Source organism: Talpa europaea (assembly GCF_964194135.1).
Source record: "Talpa europaea genome assembly, chromosome: 12".
NCBI lineage: Eukaryota > Metazoa > Chordata > Mammalia > Eulipotyphla > Talpidae > Talpa > Talpa europaea.
Genome location: NC_140079.1, coordinates 23,002,270 through 23,022,711, shown reverse-complemented (window position 1 = coordinate 23,022,711; position 20,442 = coordinate 23,002,270). Strand labels below are relative to the sequence as shown.

Here is a 20,442-nt window from a genome sequence, read left to right as displayed (position 1 = left end):
CGCATGTCAAGATTAACCGAGCACACACACCAACAGGGGGGCCTGGAGGAAGGCAGCTAGTCACCGCCACGCAGGAGTGGGACCCCGCACGATCCGAGGGCAAGCTCCGGGGAAGAGCCCTGCCCTGCGTGTCCACCCCATTCACCTCTGAGATCGTCGACTAAACAGGGGTGTCCACATCTTTCCCGACCCCTCAGGACCTCCCTGGGGATCCGAAGGCGGGTGTGGACGGCAACGTCGTGGAACGAATTCTGAAGCTCAGACGGGCAACCCAGAGCGGCTTGGGTGTGGGGGCACGCCCAGCTGGAGAGGCAGATCAGGGCGGATGAAGCCAGAGTTCTCGGATCTTGGTGGATGCCGGTCGGAACCTAACTGGAACTAGAGGAGGTGAGATAGGAGGATCAACATGGACCCCTTCGACAGCCTAGCGGCTTAGAGGCAGCGGTGCGGCTCACTTTCGAGCTGAGCTTTCCCGAGGCGCGCACCAGAGAAGCTGCAGAGCAACTGGAATTCAAAGTTCCGGGGTGGGCGGGGAAGGTGCTGTCCGTGGTGCTGAGCCGGATCCCAGCAACGGGCTCCGGGGAGACCGCGCGGGGTTGCAGAACCTTTCCTCTAACTGGGGCTGTTCTCTAGAGCAGCTTCGAACTGCAACCCAGGCCAGCTCAAAGCCTCCCCTGGCAAGGGCGCTTCGCCCTTCTTTCAGTCAGGAAGTCGCCCCATTGGGGGGCAGTTCTTCCCAAAGCGTTTCCTCGAAAGTATACGAGAGGAGGCAGTTGTTGACCTAGGGAATCTCTGTTTAGCCTTGAAGCCACCAGCAGGAAAAAAAGATGCCTGCCTTCAACAGATTGTTTCCTCTGACTTCCCTCGTGCTCATCTTCTGGGGTAAGTACCAGCACCCTGCCATGCGAGATGCAATAACAGTAATAATGCTAACAATAATAACACTTATTAATGTTGGTCACAAAAATGAGCCCTGCTTGACTTCCTTCTGTGCATGTTGGCCAGACATAGGGGTTCCATGAAAGCTGGGATTTTGAGATTGGAAAAATGCCTTCCCACTCTCGTGCTGCTTTATTCCTGAACATCCCTTGGTGATCCTCCCATTTCCTGATAATTTCAAAGTATTTTTCCCTTTCTCGTTGCTGAACCAAAATGCAGCCAACTTCATATATACATATATATATATATATATATACATACATATATATATATATATCCATTGCAGTAACATTTGATTTGGCAACGAGGAGTCAGTTGGGAACCTTGCTGTGTCTTCAGATTTATTTATATATATTTAAAAAGTGGAGGATGCATTAATTAGAGAATGAAAATATTCTAGGTGTTGATCCATGTGTTTGATTTTAATAACGAATGAAAGCAAAACAGGTTTCAGCCATTTGCTGCTATGTATTAGATAAATGGGCACCAGGGAATTACATCTTTCTGCCTTTTTTATGAACATGTATTACTACAGTGCTTTGGTGTTTGGGGAGCTGGGGTTTTTGCCTCAAAAAATGAATAGGTTCTTGCTTGCTTGCCTTCTGTGAAGGAGTGAGATGACCTTCTCCCTCCAAATAAGGGAATTATTTGACAAATAACTAGTTACACTTGCAACAGTAAGCGGAGTGTTGTCAAAGATGGCCTGGTGTGGGGGCACCTCATGTGTATAGAGGGAATTATGAGTCTATCTGATAATGTCTGAATGTGTGACTGAGAGAAAGCTTTATTTCTCAGCATCTGAATTTGTGTGCTATGTATGTTTAAGCATGCTAGCTATATAGGCATCTCGGTGGATAGGTGAGAATGTGTGTGTGTGTGTAGTTGTTGTTGTTCTGTTGTTCTGGGCATCATTGACTTGAGGACTCTGATGAGATCCTTGGGTCAAATACAGGTATTCTTCAGTTGATATGTTGCTTTCTGTGATTTACCTTCCCCCACACTAAAAATCAATAACTAGGATAACTAGAAGTCAGTGTGTCCATCTGCCTTATTGAAATCAGGCATGTGGGACTATACTCCTATGGTTGGCATGAAACAGTTGGCCTGTGCAGTGGCAGATATGCTGATGGGAATTGCCTCTTTGCCTTAGTATCTCTATTAAGCTTTCAAGACTCACTTTGGCAGCCAACATGATCTGGATTCTGCATGGGACCAGAAGCAGAGCCAAGCTTCCTGTTGAACAAAATGCATGATGAAAGGACACAACAGGAGAGTAAAGGCAGTCCCAAGGGCAGACTCACTGCCATCCATCCCCAGTAGAGTAGCCCAGATCTGGAGATGAAGCAGACATAATAGGTTGCCAGTGATCTCACCTGCCTTGAATATCTAATGCTGGGATTTCCTCAGGGGAGGCAAATACTATGAACAACAGCATTAGTCGAGGTTAGTCTGAATGCATAAAAAGACTGTGAGTAAAGCAATGGTAGATGAAGTGATAGAGTTGGGGGGAGATTCCAGGGGCTTTCTTCCCAAGCCCTGATCTAAGTTTTTAATGCCCCTACCTGAATTCCAGTAGAGGGGGACTATAGACCAAGGATCTTTTGATGAAGAGTTACAAATCATGAATTGGGGTCTTATCTCTGCTGCTAGCTTGCTATGCAACAATCTCAGAGGTTCTAATATGTAAAGTTTGGAAGCTGGTGCAGACAATGTCTAACAGCCCTTTCAGCTGCATAATTCAATGATAGGGAAATATTTAGAGAATATGGCTAAAATGGACAGAGTGCTCATCTCTCTCCTACCCCCAACCCCCCCCCCCCAAAAAAAAAAACCTTTGGAAGAAGTGTGCTCATTAAAACTGTTCTTGCTGGTTCTTAGCTTCCTTGTTACCTGAACATTAATTTGCCAAGCTAAAAACCAGCAGAAGGGAAAGAGATGGTTCAAGAAATCTTGTCATGAAATGTAAGAGAAAGGGCCTCACTCTACAGATGTAATTCATTTTATTTGCATGTAATCCCAGTATTGGAAAGCACTTAGCTTAGATGCATTCTCCCTTCCCAAGTGATTTTTCATATGGTGCAAATATGAATGGGGAGATCCTTTTATTTTCTATATGTATTGAAACAATTCTTTTTTCCTTTTATAAAGGTAATAATAACAGTAATCCCAATCCAATCCTTGCCTGATGCTTTATAGTTCACAAAGTAATTTTCAATTCATTACTTCTTTTGGTTCCATATTATTCTGTAGTCAGAAGTAGTATTGTTTCTAATTTATAGACGAGAAAATGAGCTCAGGCAGAGGAAAGGAGTAGCTAGAAATTGCTTATCTCCTGGTTTCAGTCTCCCGGTGCTCATTCTAGTGCCTTTCATGGATACATGTACTGCTGTGCAGGATTTTAGGAGGGACTTTTTCCCTTACATCCCCCACACCAGCCAATAACATTGCCATTACTAGAGTCTCACTCATTCCTTAGCTCCAAATGCCCTCTCTGCTCTTCTCCAGGTGGGCACTCCCAGATGTTCCCTATGTTAGGGAATGTTTTCCCCTCCTCCACCAGTAGCCCATCTTGCATCCTATCCTCCCCAGACTCTGCTCAGTGACTGGCTAATTTGATAGGCCCAGTTATTTCAGGGTGTTAATATCTATAAACAATATCATTTATTACCCTCTTTGGAAAGTATTTACATTCTAATCAAAGTCTTTATTATCATAGTGCAAAGGAAACATTTTAGAACAAGCTGAGGAGTGCCCAAAGAAGAGAAACATCTGGGGGCATCTGAGCATCTACCATTTGTCCAAGCTTTCCTTGGCTATTTAGAGGATTTCATACAAGAGAGACAGTGATGCACTGAAGACTTGTGGGGTAGAGAAACATGTCACCTATTGATGGAAAGGAGCAGCAAGTCATATTGCAAAGGGCAAGCACACAAGAATGAAAGAACTTGGGGGCCATTTTGTAATCCAAGATCTCACGAGCTGAGTTCTCATACTGTTACAGAGCAGGGTGAGGGGCACCCCAAAAAAACCCAAACCTTCCTGCTCTAAATAGGTTTTGCCAACATCAAGACAAAACATACTCTAGTGTGTAAGACCTTTAATGGAAAGGAATTTTAATACAATCTTTGAGCAACAAAGGCAAGACAAGGAATACAGTTTCCAAATCAAGCACCCTATGTTATCCATCCCCTGGTGGGTAAATGCCCGGCCAAACAATGTTGGCCCAAAGCAGGGACACTGAGGCCCTGAAAGCCTGAATTCTAAGGTACCTCCTGGCGGGGACACATAATAAAGGAGCAGAAGGGGCCCAGCACATCTGGGACAGAGGAGCAAAATCAAGATAAAAGCTGCCATTGTGAACATCCCCACGGGTCTCTCACCACAGCTGTTTCAATCAGCCCAGGACGAAGAAGCGAGCAGAGCTTCTTCACTTGTCTCTCTGCTCCATAAGCCTCCTCCAGATCTCAGTCTGGCTCTCCATTCTTCCTCTTCCCTTCTGCATTCTTCTCTCCAGCTTCTCCCTTCTCCTAGCTCAGCTCCACCCTTCCTTGGGGCAGGAAACCTGGAACCTCCCCTTTCCCTCGGGACCCCTGTATTACAATACCTTGAGGTTGGACTTTGACCTGAAGAGAAGTAGCAGGAGTTGCTCTCTGATGGTGCCTTGAATTATTGTCATCTCCAGGGCAACTCCAGAAACGGGACTCCACACATTGCCATGCAAAATTCACCATCCTGGCTGCATAAGTTCTGCCCTCCTTCTTTAACTATAAATGAACTAGGCCCTTCTATTAAATATGAACCCATTTACTTGTTCACGAGTGCACATCACCTCTCATCTCATCAAAGACAGTTGTCTAAACTATTTCCTTTCAAATTCCAGTAGTCCCACTACTACCTCTGTCCAAGCAAAACCATCACTCAGAACCATCACTCAGTTTGATCATCAGCCTCCTAACTGTTCTCTTTGCTTCCACCCTTGCCCTTCTTTACCTCTTCACTTTATTTACAACATAGCTATTAGATCATGTCATTTTGTATAAATCAGGTTGTGTCCTTCTTCTGCTCAGATCTCACCAGCCCTCCCTATGTCACTCCAAGCAAAAGCCAAAATTCTAGCTGTGGCCTACATGAACAGTCAGGACCTGCACTTGATTTCTCTCTTTACCTGTTGCTTACTGTTCTCACTTGGTTTGCTCTACTTTCCACATTGTGCTTCTTGCTGTCTCTTGAATGTAACATGCTGCCACCCCACTTGCTATTTCCTTTGTCTGGCACACCTTCGCACAGGTGCTGCCTCCTTTGTTTTGTTTGGTGCCTGCTCCTTGTTGCCTTCTCAGCGAGGCAGTCTCAAATGATGCTATGTACTCTCTCTCTCTTCTCTGCTCACTTTTATTTTTTCTTATAGCATGTATTACAATTTGATGCTGTTTATCTTCTCTCTCCTGCCTCTGCAACATAAGCTACATGTTTTATTCCCAGTATTCTCAGTGCCTAGAATAGTGCCTGGCTCCGTATATTTGTTGAGTGAGTGAACAAATAAACACAAATAAAGTTCTATCTATTCAAAGCACATTCGTATAAATTATTCCATAAAATCCTCATGACAAATCTTATATAGTTTCAGCATTTTGTGGCAGAGAGGTTAAATAGTAGCTCAAACCCAGGCCTACAGTTCCAAATACCATCTTAATTCTGCCACTGTTAATTGTCACCGAGCATTTTTTCTATTTGGTTTTCCAAGTCATCATCTTCTAACTTATCTTTATCATGTCTAATTAAATAGGAGGGTGCCTGAAGGCTCCCTGCTACCGAGTTCTCGATGCACTCTGCCCTCAAACTTTTTTTTTTTTTTTAAAGATTTATTTATTTATATAAGCACTGGGTACAGACAGAATCGCGGGAGGGTGAGAGAACTCACCAGGGCCAGAGCAGGGAGCAGAGCAGGCAGAAGGACCTAAGTACACTGCTGAGGGGAGCAGCGGGCGGCAGGAGAGGTCCGCTCTGCCATGTGGGACCCTTGCCCGGCAGCCTGGGATCGAACCGGTGCTGCAGAGGCTGCGTGCAGCCTCACATCCCAGAGCTCAACCGCTGCGCCACCAGGGAGGCCCTGCCCTCAAACTTTTACACAGAACACACTTTCTTTTCTTTTTCTAACCAGGTTAACCAAGACTTTAGACTCATCACATGCTAAAGATGCTTTTGACCAGTTTTCTCTAGATGCACAGTCAGTCCATAAAGTAACCACTGATGTGCAGAAGCAGGAAATCCTCTCAAAGACTGTCCAAAGCAGCCCCAGCTTGCTTGAGAGTTTTCAAGCTGTTTAACTTTATTTTACCTTGATGTTTCAAGTTTTGCATTAATCATTGTGCCATAGTTTTTAAACTGTGTTGAAAATTGAAATTTTTTTTGCCTTCTATGTCAGTCAATACAGTATTTCATTTTTGACTCAAAATGAGTTGATCGGTTTCATTTTAAACTTGAAATGTTTTTCTCTGTTTTTAGAAAGAACTTATCTGCCAATAGATGAACAGACCATTTGTAGGGAACTAGTTTTTAAATGACAATGGGTATTAGTGCTTTTTTCTTTAAGGAGTTTTTATTGTTAATTCAATGAAAGTAGCATCAGGAGGTCCTGACACAAGATGACCTTGATGGTCATGTAGATTTTGAATTTTCCATAAAATGAGGTATAAACCTCTTACCAAATAGCCTTGGTAGTGTGGGTTTTTTTTGGGTTTTTTTTGGGGGGGGGGACTCTGGCCAGTGGCTGGGGATCAAACTGGCGCTGCAGAGGCTGCGAGCAGCCTTGCAACCCAGCGCTCAACCGCTGTGCCACCAGGGGAGGCCCAGTAGTGTTTTTTTTTTTCCCCCCACCTTTGTGAACATCTTCAGCACTAGAAAAAGTTTTTTTTTCTGAGTTAAACTTATTTTTTTTAGAACTTTTGGAGCTAGACAGAATCTATTCTCTCTTCCACAGGCCTGTCTTCAAATATTTGAAGACATATATGTTCTATGTCCAAACTAAGCAATCCTAGTTCTGCCATTCATTCCTTACTAGATGTTGTCTCCAGACCCTTCACCCTCTGGGCATGCACTCTTGTAAAATGTGACACCCTGAATTGATCACAGTTGCTCAGATTTGTTCTGAATTGTGCAGCAGAACTGTTCCTCCTTCGTTCAGCACATTATACATCTGTTAATGCAACCCACATTCACGCTTGCTTTGTTGGCAGCCACTTCCCACTTTTAACTCATTATGAATTTGCAGTCAGATGTACTTGCCTTTTTTTTTTTTTTTTTTAAATGGAACCTAAGTTTTTTGGGGCAGGAACTACAAGACCAGAGCTCAGGATGGCATGCATGGTGTCCCACAATCTGACCTCACTGCAAATTTTCAAGTTTGTCCCTCTGCTCCTCTGCATAGAGCATTCTTCCTTCCATGGTCAGCTCTCTATTTTCTTGTTGCTACTCCATACTCCACCATGTGTCAGAATTACCTACATTTTCCATAAAATACAGCCATGATGTCTCTCAGTGCTTTAAAAGCTTTATTGTGAAGTACATGCAGAGGCTTTCACAGCATGATCTGTCTTTCTAGCCTCACCATCCTCCTCCTTCTCTCCTTCACGCCCGAGTAAATGCCCCTTCTCTGTGGAAGGGCACCGGCAGCTAGGATGGCATTCACTGTGGTCTGTTTAGATCACATGGAGGAGTATGTGTTCCCTGCTGGTTATAAACACCCTTAGAGCATGACTGGTGTTTTGTTTATCCTTGAATCTCAGTCTTAGCACAGCACCAGGCCTGGTGAGTGGATTTTGGTGAATGCTGGTTGCATGAAGGGGTGCATGCATGGACACAGATGGGTGCATGTGCACCCTACATCTTAAGTCTCTGAGAGCAGGACTCAGGTGTGTGCTGTACTGCAGCTCCCCCACTTCTGGGGAGGCTTTCCAGTCCATCCTGGGTTCTCGCTGCCTGCTCTGCCCCACTTCCTACTGCTCTGAGCACCTCTGCTCAGGGAGCAGAGGTGATGGTGCAGAGATAGATGTACATGCTCTTTTCAAGTTTGTCTCATGATTGTTTCTTCTCTGTCTCTGCTCTCTCCCACCTTGTTCTCCAATGCCTCTCCCTTCCCCCAAACCTCCCGTCCCTTCCCTGTCACCCACCTCTCTCCAGTCAGTGTCTGCTTCCCTGTGTGTGTGGAGGTGCCCTCGGAGACGGAGGTGGTTCAGGGCAACTCCATGAAGCTGCGCTGCATCTCCTGCATGAAGAGGGAGGAGGTGGAGGCCACCACAGTGGTGGAGTGGTTCTACAGGCCCGAGGGCGGTAAAGATTTCCTCGTATGTCCGACTGCTGACTCTGGTCTTTTTTTGTTGGGTTCTGCTATGTGTGCCTGGCTCCTGGGATTCTGGGGAGTGATGACCTGTCACACCCTGCTCTTTCCCTTCAAAGCACTGACAGCTCCTTTGCCTAGCGAGAACTGACAGCCAGAGTTAGCCCCTCTCTGAGAAAGGAAGGGCCGGGGGCCAGCAGCAAGCATTCCTAGACACCTAGGGGAGGAGAACCAGATAAACTGTTAGGAGCCCAGGGCATGTTAGTTGCTGACGAGGCCCTGGCAGGCATTTCATCTCATCTTCTACACTCCCCTATTGCATGGATTAAATAAGAAAAATTGAAGTGAATACTAAGCATTGTATGAGCTATATAGCTTAGCTCGTTTAACTCTCACAGTTCCAGTGAAATGAGAGTGATAGGGATGATCGAGGATGACATTCAACTGGGACAGTGACATCGGTGGGTGAAAGGTTTGAAATGCTATATAGTGGACATTTGCTGTGCCAAGTTGCCCACCATCCTTCTGAGCAGGTCTGGAGAGATCTAGAAACTAAAGCATGGGTCCCCGACAGAGCCAGGAGCCTCCGAGGCTGTGCAGTGGGCAGCGTTAGTTCTGAAGGTTTGGTGCCAGTGCTAGAATGGTTGTCACATAATTTGAACCCCACCTTGGGTGGGGCTTTCACTGACCCTACAGCCAGGCTAACTGGGTCTGAGTTTTGACTCCACAGATTGTTTCTATGTCCTGAGACCGCTCTGTGCTTCAGTTCCTCCTCTCTAAAGTGGCAATATAGCTACCTTACAGAGAGTTACCAGGACTCATGTGTTGTAACTCTTAATGCAACCGGTTCTGGAATGTAAAGACACACACACACCGGCACACACACATGCGCGCACATGTGCATGCAAGTGAGGCCACTGTGACTCAAAGAAGTGAAGTTATTAGTAAGACAGCTTAGATTTGAACCAGGTGGCCTGACAGCAGATGCAAGTTCCTTTTTACCCCACTACCTCATTTTCCTGGAGGCAAGAGTCTCCGCCACAAAGACATCTAATGGAGACAACAGGAGGGTGAAATTGAGTTTTGCTGCTCTTCCGCCTGGCTTTTGTAAAGCTAACGCATTTCTTTTTTTTTTTTTTTTTTTTTTTTTAAAGATTTATTTATTTATTTAATTTATACAAGCGCTGGGTACAGTCAGAAGCGCGGGAGGGTGAGAGAATTCACCAGAGCCAGAGCAGGGAGCAGAGCAGGCAGAAGGACCGAAGTACACTGCTGAGGGGAGCAGCGGGCGGCAGGAGAGGTCTGCGCCATGTGGGACCCTCCGCTCAACCGCTGCGCCACCGGGGAGGCCCGCTAACGCATTTCTAACTTGAGGCTGTATGTGCCCTTCTGAAGAGAGGTTTACCTCCATCAGGGCCAGACCTGGATCACACCGGCTCAGGCTTGACCATAACCAAGGCTAGTTATAGGTGACAGGATCCTGCATGTGTTGGCCAGATGTGAAGGCCCCCAGGAGCATGCCCACTGCCTACTCTGCTGCCCAAAGTGAGGAGAAATGCAGCTTAGAAGGAAGAAAAGAAACTCAGAAATTGTGCTAGAAATACAGATGATGCCGTCTGAGAGAAAGAACCGTGTACCATACATGTGATGTCCAATTCAGTAGCCACTGGCCACATGTGACTTGAGAGCACTTGAAACATAGCAAGTGCAACTGAGGAACTAGATTTTACTTTTTATTTAATTTCCACTAATTTAAATTTTAATATCAGTCATCATACATGGCAAGTGGGGGCTAGGCTGAAAAGCTCAGCTGCAGGAAAAAAGGGAGTATCAAAAGGTGGAAAAGGTAAAAGAAAAAAATTTAGTCCTCATTCAGTCCCAAAATTAGTCTTAACTCAGCCCAAATTCACTGGAAGGGGTATGTGTCCGTGGGCAGCGCCCTGCTCATCTGGGACACTTTAGGGACCTGGATCCCCTTCTGGGGGCCTGGCCCAGACTGCCCACCTCCTCTGAATGGGGACCAGCTCAGAGGGGCAGGTTTGCAGGCCAGGGCTCCCAGATGCCTTCATGACCAATGAAACTGCCTCTCTTGGCCTCTGTACCTTGTTTCCCACTGGCCACTGCACCACATCTCTTTCTCCTTCTCTCCCATCAACTTGCTACCCTTTTTCTCAGTTCCTCCCCCTCCTGGTCTCTGCACGTCTCTTCTCACTTACCTTTGTTCTCCTTTCCACTTTTTCTTTTCTGCCAAGCTTTTTTTTAACTATTTATTTATTTATTTATTTATTTATGCAAGCACCGGGTACAGTCAGAAGCGCGGGAGGGTGAGAGAATTCACCAGAGCCAGAGCGGGGAGCAGAGCAGGCAGAAGGACCGAAGTACACTGCTGAGGGGAGCAGCGGGCGGCAGGAGAGGTCTGCGCGCCATGTGGGACCCTCCTCCAATGGCTGGGGAGCAGCCGGGGATCGAACCGGTGCTGCAGAGACTGCGGGCAGCTTCGCAACCCAGCGCTCAACCACTGCGCCACCGGGGAGGCCCTGCCAAGCTTTTTCTTGCCTATTCCTTTCTGCCTTTTTCCTGGCCATATGCATACACCCTGATAACTATTGGCTTCTGCCCATTTTCCCTGACTTGTCTCTCTGTCCTGCCCTCCTTTGAGCCTTTTCACTCCCCTCTCCCCCAATTCTGAGGTACTTGTAACTCTGTCCCCTTTGCTCATTGCCTCCATCCATCTCTGTCTACCTCTCTTGCGCTGCCTTCTCTCCTGGCCCTACCTCCTCTGCTTCTCTACCTGCAGATCTACGAGTATCGGAACGGCCATCAGGAGGTGGAGAGCCCCTTCCAGGGACGTCTGCAGTGGAATGGGAGCAAGGACCTGCAGGATGTGTCCATCACGGTGATTAACGTGACCCTGAATGACTCTGGCCTCTATACCTGCAAAGTGTCCCGGGAGTTTGAGTTTGAGGCACACCGCCCCTTTGTGAAGACCACACGACTGATTCCCCTCCGAGTCACCGAGGAAGGTGAGATGGGGTTTCTAGGGCACCCCGATCTTGGGGAAGGGGGCCAGTGGTTTTCCACAGAAATGAGACCCTTGTAGAGCATAAAAACCCTTATATATCTAAATGTGATTGTCTACAGCGTGGTGATCTCCATGGACTTGTCTTCCTTATGTAGCCAGCTTCTGGCAAACTACCCAAGAGCATGTCTCTTCTCAAAGCAGAAAGGCATGGAGATAACAGTAGTACTTCTTCTCCTGGTCCTTTAATTCTCATCCTTTGAAAAAGAGCATGGCCTCTGAGGTCAAGAGGTTGTGTTCAACCCCTGACTCAGTGGGCTCAGAGAAATCTCGTGGGGTTATCTGGAGGTCATCTACCCTCCTGTCTGTAAGCCATCCATAACTCTGAGCCAGTACTCAAATGTCGGCATGCCTCAAAATCACCTGCAGGACTTCATAAGACCCAGTTTTTCTGATTCTGTAAATGGACCCTGAGAATCCGCATGTCTAACAGACTGCCAGGAGATGCTGGTGCAGCCAGGGCCACGCTCTGAGAACCACTGCTCTAAACCCATGCTGCACAGCCTTTGTCGTCTGATTTCCTCCACAATCACCACACAAGCATCTACTATCCCATTCAAGGCATAAACTCATTGTTAACTGGGAAAAGGTGACAAGATAACTTTCCAGTCGTTATTTTAAAAATCTTCAGGTTGCCACAGTGCCTTGTGAGGTTGGGGAGTCCTATCATGGACCTAATTCAAAAGTTTCTGTTGTAATCACAGAATCTTCAGGGTGAACCTAGAATGTTCTCTGCAGTTCCTGTTCTGCTTTCGATGGGCTCAGAGAACTGTGGTCCCCTGCCCCTTGCAAATGTTCCTTCACCTGATGGAAAAGTGATGCACACATCCTGTTTCCTCACCCACGCCAGATGATGGCTCCGCTTTGGTTGGCCTTTCTCAGTTTCTCAGGCTATTTCCAGCAGACTAGTCTGCCTTTCCCCAAGATGCAGGGTAGTGATCAGGTAAAAGGAATGGGGCATGAATGAAGATATCCATGAAGAGTGGATCTTCCCAGAAAATGACTTCCAGGAATCCTGACTTCCAGGCCACAAATCTATTTATTTCTTATGGAAGACAAAGCAGTTGTGATGTAGCTATGGCTGAAACAGTCGGTCAGTGCTCAAAGTACAGAGGACTCTCAGGCCCTTTGAATGTAGACCTGATGAGCCACTTTCCCTCTCCGAGCCTGTTTCCTCTTGTGTAAAACGCAGGAGTTGGACGGGAGCTCTCTAAGGTATTTTTTGTTTCAAAAGTTCCATTAGCCTCCTCTGTTTACTCACATCTCCTCCCTGGGGAAGGGAGCCTGGCGCCCTCTACTGTTCACCTTCGGGAACTGTTGGCTGGCGACTGCCTGGCTCCCAGGGAAGGTGCCTTTCTGTCTCCATCTCCTGCTCTAGCAGGCTTTGGTCTCCAGACACTCTCAGGAAGCTTCAGCTGGTGGAAAGTGTGGCCAAGCTGGGCCAGCACGCCTGCTGGGCACCAGACCCAGACTTGGGTAAGAATAGGAAGGAAAAAAGTTTGTTATCAGGACCGCAGAACCTTCAGGATGAGAAGGCTGGAAGGAAGTTTGGCTCTCATTTAATCCTGGAGCAGACATCACAATCACCCAGGCAGCTTTCCTCCAGTGTCACCAGCTCCACCACTCTTGCAGTGTGAGTTTGGTGTAATGACTCCCCAGGTGACTGGAGGTGCAGCCCTGGTTCCCCTCATTTTGTGGCTGGGAGAACAGAGCTCTGGAAGAGGGAAGGACTTGCTCAGGGGCAAGAAGCTGGGTAGCACCAGAAGCATGAATACAGCCTGGATCTTCTGCCTGCCAGGCTACCTCTTGTTCCACTGCAGATTTTCCTTCTACTGCCATCCCGCTGCCCACCACTATTTTTCTTCCCCTCCGTCCCTCTCCTCCTCCCCCCATGACCCCTTGATAGGCTCCCCAACAGATACCCACTGCTCATACATTGCTCAGAGCGACCTTCTCCACATGAGATACCCCTCCATGTCTCCTCTGTTCCCGTGGCCCCAGAGACTCCCTGGTTCTCTGTGCAAGTTGAGCACCGATTAAGGCTCTCACTTCCTGAAGCTAAGACAGAAACCTGAGGCCTGTGCACTGGAGGTGACTAAAAATACTGAAGGCAGCTTCCTGTGGTGCTCGCTCTCTCTGGGCTGTTGCCTTTGAAACGAGATAGTGTGTTGTCAGCCAAGAGTGTCACACACCAGTTGGCAGCGAGCCCAGGAGAAGACATGTGACGTGTGTGGCAATCCCCTGTGCCTCCGCCTGCATCTCTAGCCTCCAGCTCCAGTTAGGAATCCTGAACGGTCTCATAGTCCTTGGACTGCTCTGAGTTGAAGGAAGGTCATGGCTGGCTAGACTGAGCTTTTAATGAGCAAGGCCTGAGGGTGACTGGCCCTCATAAATAACCCAGGACCACGAATCTAATTTGTCTCTGGGAGCTGGCAAGGGGAGAGGAGGTCAGGCAACCTTCTTCCCATTAGGAAGGAATATATATCAGGATGTTTGCTATGTATCATGTTTTAATTGTCATTGTTGTTGGTTGTGGAACAAAGATCAATATTTATTTATATTCATTCATTCAACAACTACTTATTCAGAACTTACTGGGTACTTCAAATATTCCAGGATTAGACAACAGGCTGATAATGCAGAAGATAAGTTTGCAATAAGCACACAGTCAGGAGAGGAGAGAAAGACATCACAATATAACCCGAGAAGGATTACAATGGTGAGTGAAAAAAGTACAGACAAGGATGTGAATAACCTGCCTGAGCAGCTGAAGAAAGTTTTGCCAAGGAGGAGACTTTGGTGGAGTCTAGAAGAATGACTGGGAGACTGAAAAGCAAGTGGGAGTTTGGGAGAAGTAGAAGTAGGGGATGAGATACAATTTTGGGAGAGGGAAGTGAAAGAGGGAACGTCCAGATTCTAAAAGACCATGGTGTGCATGAGAAGTCCTTGCAGGCTAGGGGGACGAAAAAGAGGTGACAAGGCCTGCACTGTGACTGGCGTGCTTACCTGTGACTAAAACTTAGGCTTTATTCTCAGGGCAGCATAGAACACCAATAAACAGGGACATGGCAGGACCAGAGGGTTGTTTCAGAGGTAGATGTCTAAGGATAGTCTGGCATACAGAATCCTCCAATATTCTTTTCAGTTTGGATTTGGGATGACACGGAAGAAAAAAGAGCTGGGAAGGTCCTTATTTCTAATGCAGACTAGTAGAGGGCACCTGTGGGCCCACTGCATTGACCCTGTTCACCTTTTCTGATGCACTTTCCTTAGGGATACTGCCCCCCCACCAGCCTAAGCTCAGAGACACAGGCAGCTGAACTAAGAAATGTTCCTTAAGTCTGTATAGACTTTTACATCTCACAGTATATTCTTGAACATATTAGCTAATATAATGGTGTGAATTATTATCTTCCTTTTACAAATTAAGAAACTGGCTGGGAATTGTATGGGGACTATAACCAAGATGAAAATGCATACATTGTGCAAAAATGAAAAATGATGTAAAAATATATATATATATATAAAAAGACAAAATCCAAAAAAAACAACCCTGAGTCTCAAATAAAGGAAATGACTAGTCACATACAAGTAATCAGAAAAATTGGACCCAGACATGTGTATGCATGCCCTCACTCTCTTCCAGGATTCCTTTCACTGCCCTAATGCCTCTTCCACTATCATCCTCTCATTCCTCTCTCCAAGCATCTGATGACAGTGAACTAAGGGGCTGACGGACAGGAGAGTCAGAGGATATTTATTCCTTTGACACCCTCTTGAGTTTTAGACTTGGTGCTTATTTAAGCTCTACTTCAAAATAGGCCTCATGTGTCTCTAACCCCAATGGCAGCTCTGGGTTTGATGGACATGCACATTTTGACCCTCATTATCCCCCTTGCAGCTGGAGAGGACTTCACTTCTGTGGTCTCAGAAATCATGATGTACATCCTCCTCGTCTTCCTGACCTTGTGGCTGCTCATTGAGATGATATATTGCTACAGGAAGGTCTCAAAGGCTGAAGAAGCAGCCCAAGAAAATGCGTAAGTCGAAAGACGCCAAAATGACAGCTAGCACCTACAGGTGAGGTGCTGGAAAGAAATTTATATAAAATTCCACATTGCCCACAACCACCTTTGAGGTAGGCAGCATTAGTAGGCCCATTTTACAGATGAGAAAACCAAGCCTGGGAGTGTCTGCCCAAGGTTATTATAAGAGGCAAAGCAAGGTTTGAATTCATGCTGCTAACTCTTGGCCTGCACTTATCGCCACCAGTGTTAAGCCCATCAGCTGCCACCACAATCCCACAAAATTAGCATTGTTATGACCATTTTGTAGACACTGAAGCAGATTCGCAGAGGTTAAGTGGCTAGCCGAGGCTATGCTGGTCACGAGGGGAGCCATGGGACAGGAGCCTAGGTCTCTGTTAGTAACATCCACATGCCATCACACCCAGCTGTTCACTGCAGGCGGAGGGGCTTATCTGGCCACAAGGGCACTACCCTGTATTAGTTAACCAACAAGTTCTTTCCTCTGGAGCTTGGGATTGAATACCCAGAATGTAGGCTCTGAGCAACTAATGCCCAGGCTATCCCTTGGCCATTTTCACCAAGGTCCTAGTCACTCACGAGTGAGCACCAGTGAGAAAAGGTGGAGTCCAAGGGTCTAGAGATCATGCTGGCCTGTTACTTGGGGGAGAGGAAAGAGAGAAAGGAATCCTCACAGATTTATAAGGCTAGCAACATAGCTGAGGTGATAACCTAAATTAAAAGCCCTAGGCTATTATTACCTCTTAGAAATGTCTTTAAAAATAAAACAATCATCATTGTGCATACTATCTGTGATCTCAGGGAAGTAAAAGATACAACTGACCAGCTAGGATGATAGGAGCTCGATGCTAGGGAAGAGGACATTCCTGGTGGCCCAGATGCTTAAACTGGTAGTGTCCACACTGGGACAGAAAGTGCCAATAGTGGGACCTGCCCAAGAAGCAGAGTTAAATGGAGGTCCCAGCAGAGCCAGGAGCCTTAGAGGGCTACAAACCACACAAAGGGGAGAGCAGACAATAATCAGTCCCCCAGCCCAGGGAAAAGTTAAGGAAATGACCATTTGGCCCAACTCCAAGTAGAAACACAAAAGATCCTTAAAAATTAGTAACCATAAGCCTACACTCACAATGTTTGGGATTTAAATTTATCCTACCCACATAATCCAGGAACCTCTCATCTTAGAAATTCAATCAAATAAAATGAGTCCCTAGTCAGTGATAACCACAGAGAAGCAAATGAAAAACCCACCTTCAGCTGAGGCTAACCAATTCCCCAGATAAAGCACTACAGAATCTGATGTAACAATCCAATCCAAAGCTAAAAGACATATCAGGAAAGAACCCATCATGAGTCAGAGAAGAACATGGCAGGAATACATCCTGAGAGGTCAGATACAAAAAGAACCTGAAAGAATGTGGAACACAGTTTAAAAGACTTAAAGCAATAAAAGAATGAATCAAAAGCATAGCAATAGAGTAAGGTGCTAAGAAAAAAGAACTGACAGATTTGAATAGAAATCAAAGGGAAAAAATCTGGAAATGAGAAATATATAGTCAATAAAATTTAAAACAACAGACTGATTCACCAAAAGATGAGATTACCTTACAAAGATAAATGTAAGAAAGTTATACAGAAAGAAGCACTGTATGTGCTGACAGGATAAATACATAAAAATCTAAACCTAAACACTAACCCTCTTTAAATTGATAAATGGCAGTTACTAAAGATATCCTGTAGCAAGTATCTGTGCATTGCAACTTTAGAAGAATTGCCTGTCATATTAGAAATATGTGAAAGATACTATTCTCTCTGAATCTATTCAATAATGTATTAGAGAACCTAGGTTATCTATTAAGAAAATACAAAGAGGGCCTCCCCGGTGGCACAGCGGTTGAGCGCTGGGTTGCGAAGCTGCCCACAGCCTCTGCAGCGCCGGTTCGATCCCCGGCTGCTCCCCGGCCACTGGAGGAGGGTCCCACATGGCGCGCAGACCCTTCCTGCCGCCCGCTGCTCCCCTCAGCAGTGTACTTCGGTCCTTCTGCCTGCTCTGCTCCCCGCTCTGGCTCTGGTGAATTCTCTCACCCTCCCGCGCTTCTGACTGTGCCCAGTGCATGTATAAACAAAACAAAACAAACAAACAAATAAATAAAAGCATGCCTCTATTAAAAAAAAAAAAGAAAATACAAAGAAAAAGATACAAATTGGAAAAAACTAAATTATCATCATCATACCCAATACAACTACTTAAGCAAAAATCCAGGGGAATATAGAGACAAACTATTAGAACTATAAGAACATTTCACAAGACTGTTGCTACAAACAAAAATATCAAAATGTCAAAATCACCAACATTTCTGTTACAAAAATTAAGAAAAGCATGCAAACATTAAAATGTTAAAATAAAAAAAAAACAATCACAATAGCAACGAATACTTTCCAGTGCCTGGGAATAAATTTGATAAAAATGTGCAAGATCTTTAAAAATAAAATTACAAAAGAACCACTTGATAAACATCAGCATAATCCCACATGCATTGTCAGATTGTCTCAAGCTCTTATGTGATTTAGAAACAAGATGATTTTCCCAAAAAAAGGCGGGGGGGGGGGAATGAGGAGCTATAAATTAGACGCAGGACAATCTCTGATCTTTATAAATGGAAATTTATCAATACTACCTAGTATTTCTACAATAGAATTTTCTTAAGACACCTAGGAATTAAAAGTAAATTAAAAAATAAAATCACAAAACTTTACTGAAAGATTTAAGACTTAAATAAATGGAGAAAACAAAACTCACTATTACAAACATGGCAATTCTCTCCCAAATTTATCTGCAAATTCAATGAAATTTTGATCAAACTAGCCATTGCATTTTTCAAGAAACTTGATAAACTGATATTAAGTCACATGGAAGGGGGCAAAGGACCAAAACTAATCTAAACCAAGGGAAAACCAGATAGTAAATATTTTAGGCTTGCAGGGTACTGAGGGTCTTTGAGTATTGTCCTTTGGTTCCATTTCTTTGCTTGTGATGCTTTAAACAACAACTTAGCTCATAGGTTATAGTTTACCAATTTCAAAGAAAAAACAGTGTATTTAGAGGAGGTGGCTGGCAGAACTTTTCCTATTAGATATGAAGAGTTCTTAGAGAGCTATTAAAGAGTCCATACAACATGGGCAAATGGAACAACACAGAAAGCCTCCAAATAAGTCCATGCATAAAAAAGACTCATGACAGAGATGACATTACAATGACTGAGGGAAGAATGAAGTGTCCAATAAATGGTACAGAGACAATTCATTATCTGTACAGAAAAATAAGATGCCTCACATCTCACACTAAACAAAGATAAATTGTGAGTGGATTTAAAGATGAGGTAAAATATGAAACTTAAGAACTCTATTAAGGCATATAAGAGAGTATTTCTTTGAAATAGAGAGGATTTCTTAAAATACAAAAGGCACATGCCAAAGATTGTTAAAGATGATCATTCTCCTTGTATTATAGGTAAAAATCATTTGCTCTTTACAAGAATCCATATGCAGGCCTTCCTGGTGGCCTAGGGGTTAAGTCTCAGCACTAACATATCGACAGACAGCCTGAGTTTGATCCCTGGTGGGGAGCTAACCCATGTACAGAGCAGCACACCTCTCCTGTCTCGCCCCCTGCTCTCCTGAGCAGTGTACTTCAGTAAATCCACCTGCTCTGCTCCCTACTCTGTCTCTGGTGAATGCTCTCACCCCCTGCACTGCTGGCCTACACTCCAGTTATTTTACACAAAAATTGGAAGAAAAAAAAAGAAGAATCCCCAAGCAAAATTTAGAGACAAGCAGATCAAAGAAAACTCAGTGAGAAAAAGAGAAATATCTCCGAAGAAAAACTGGCAAAGCAAATGAACAAATGATAGAAGTAGAAATCCAAGCAGCCTATAAACTTATGAGAAGATAATCACAGAACTGAAATCAAAGCAACTATAAAGTGTAATTTCACACCCATCAGTTTGATCACCATTTTAATTATTTATTTATCTATTTATGTGGGACCCTCGCCAGCAGCCGGGGAACGAACTGGCACTGCAGAGGCTGCGGGCAGCCTCTCAGCCCAGCGCTCAACCGCTGTGCCACCAGGGGAGGCCCAGTTTGACCACCATTTTAATCCAACAATACTGAGTACTGAGAGCAACTGTGATACATGAGAAGACCTGTGCTCTGCTGCTAGGAGTGTTCACATTCAAATATGGAGGCAAGGGCCTCCGCTGTGGCACAGCGGTTGAGCGCTGGGTTGTGAGGCTGCCTGCAGCCTCTGCAGCATGGGTTCGATCCCCAGCTGCTCCCCGGCCACCGGAGGAGGGTCTCACATGGTGCGCAGACCTCTCCTGCCACCGCTGCTCCCCTCAGCAGTGGTACTTCGGTCCTTCTGCTAGCTCTGCTCCCCACTCTGGCTCTGGTGAATTCTCTCACCCTCCCACGCTTCTGACTGTGCCCAGTACTTGTATGAATAAATAAATAAATCTTAAAAAAAAAAAAATTGAGGCAAAACACCGCATTACCCTAACCTGCTGAAAGGGTTATTCTACTTTTCTCTTGGGAAGCACAGGCAGAAGTATGTGCAGAGCTATTCTGCAGACATCCCTGCTCCTTTCCCATGGGTTCAAAAGCACTGATTCTCTTCCCTCATGTCCCCTCCTACAGGTCTGACTACCTAGCCATCCCATCAGAGAACAAAGAGAACTCTGCGGTGCCAGTGGAGGAATAGAAGAGAAGGGCATGTTTAAGGTGAAGTACAGTGAAAGTGAGAGGAAGGTGGATAAGGAGTGCAGGTTGTGCAGAGACCTTTCACCTACATCTGAAGAGACTTGAAATTCCGTCCTTTAGCTCAGCATCGACCCTACCCCGAGTCCCCACCTGCAGGGCCCTACTTTAAGTTGCCCAAGTCTAAAGCTCCATGTGTTGTCAAGGCTTTCGGAAGGTGAATTGCTAGGGTGTGAGTACTGGGGCAGTTTGAATTCCTTACCTATAACGACAAAGGCAAAATAATTCAATCC

At 45.4% G+C, this 20,442-nt stretch overlaps 1 protein-coding gene across 1 annotated transcript; it reads left to right on the top strand.

Moving 5' to 3' along the window:
* Positions 1 to 276: 276 nt before the first annotated feature.
* SCN3B (sodium voltage-gated channel beta subunit 3) lies at positions 277 to 20,153 on the top strand (the record flags this gene model as incomplete). Its single annotated transcript, XM_084249013.1, has 6 exons — positions 277 to 387; positions 801 to 882; positions 8,116 to 8,279; positions 11,070 to 11,295; positions 15,253 to 15,391; positions 20,090 to 20,153. Exons 2-6 carry the CDS (start codon positions 828 to 830, stop codon positions 20,151 to 20,153), a joined length of 648 nt encoding a protein of 215 aa, XP_084105139.1. The 5' UTR covers positions 277 to 387; positions 801 to 827.
* Positions 20,154 to 20,442: the final 289 nt, after the last annotated feature.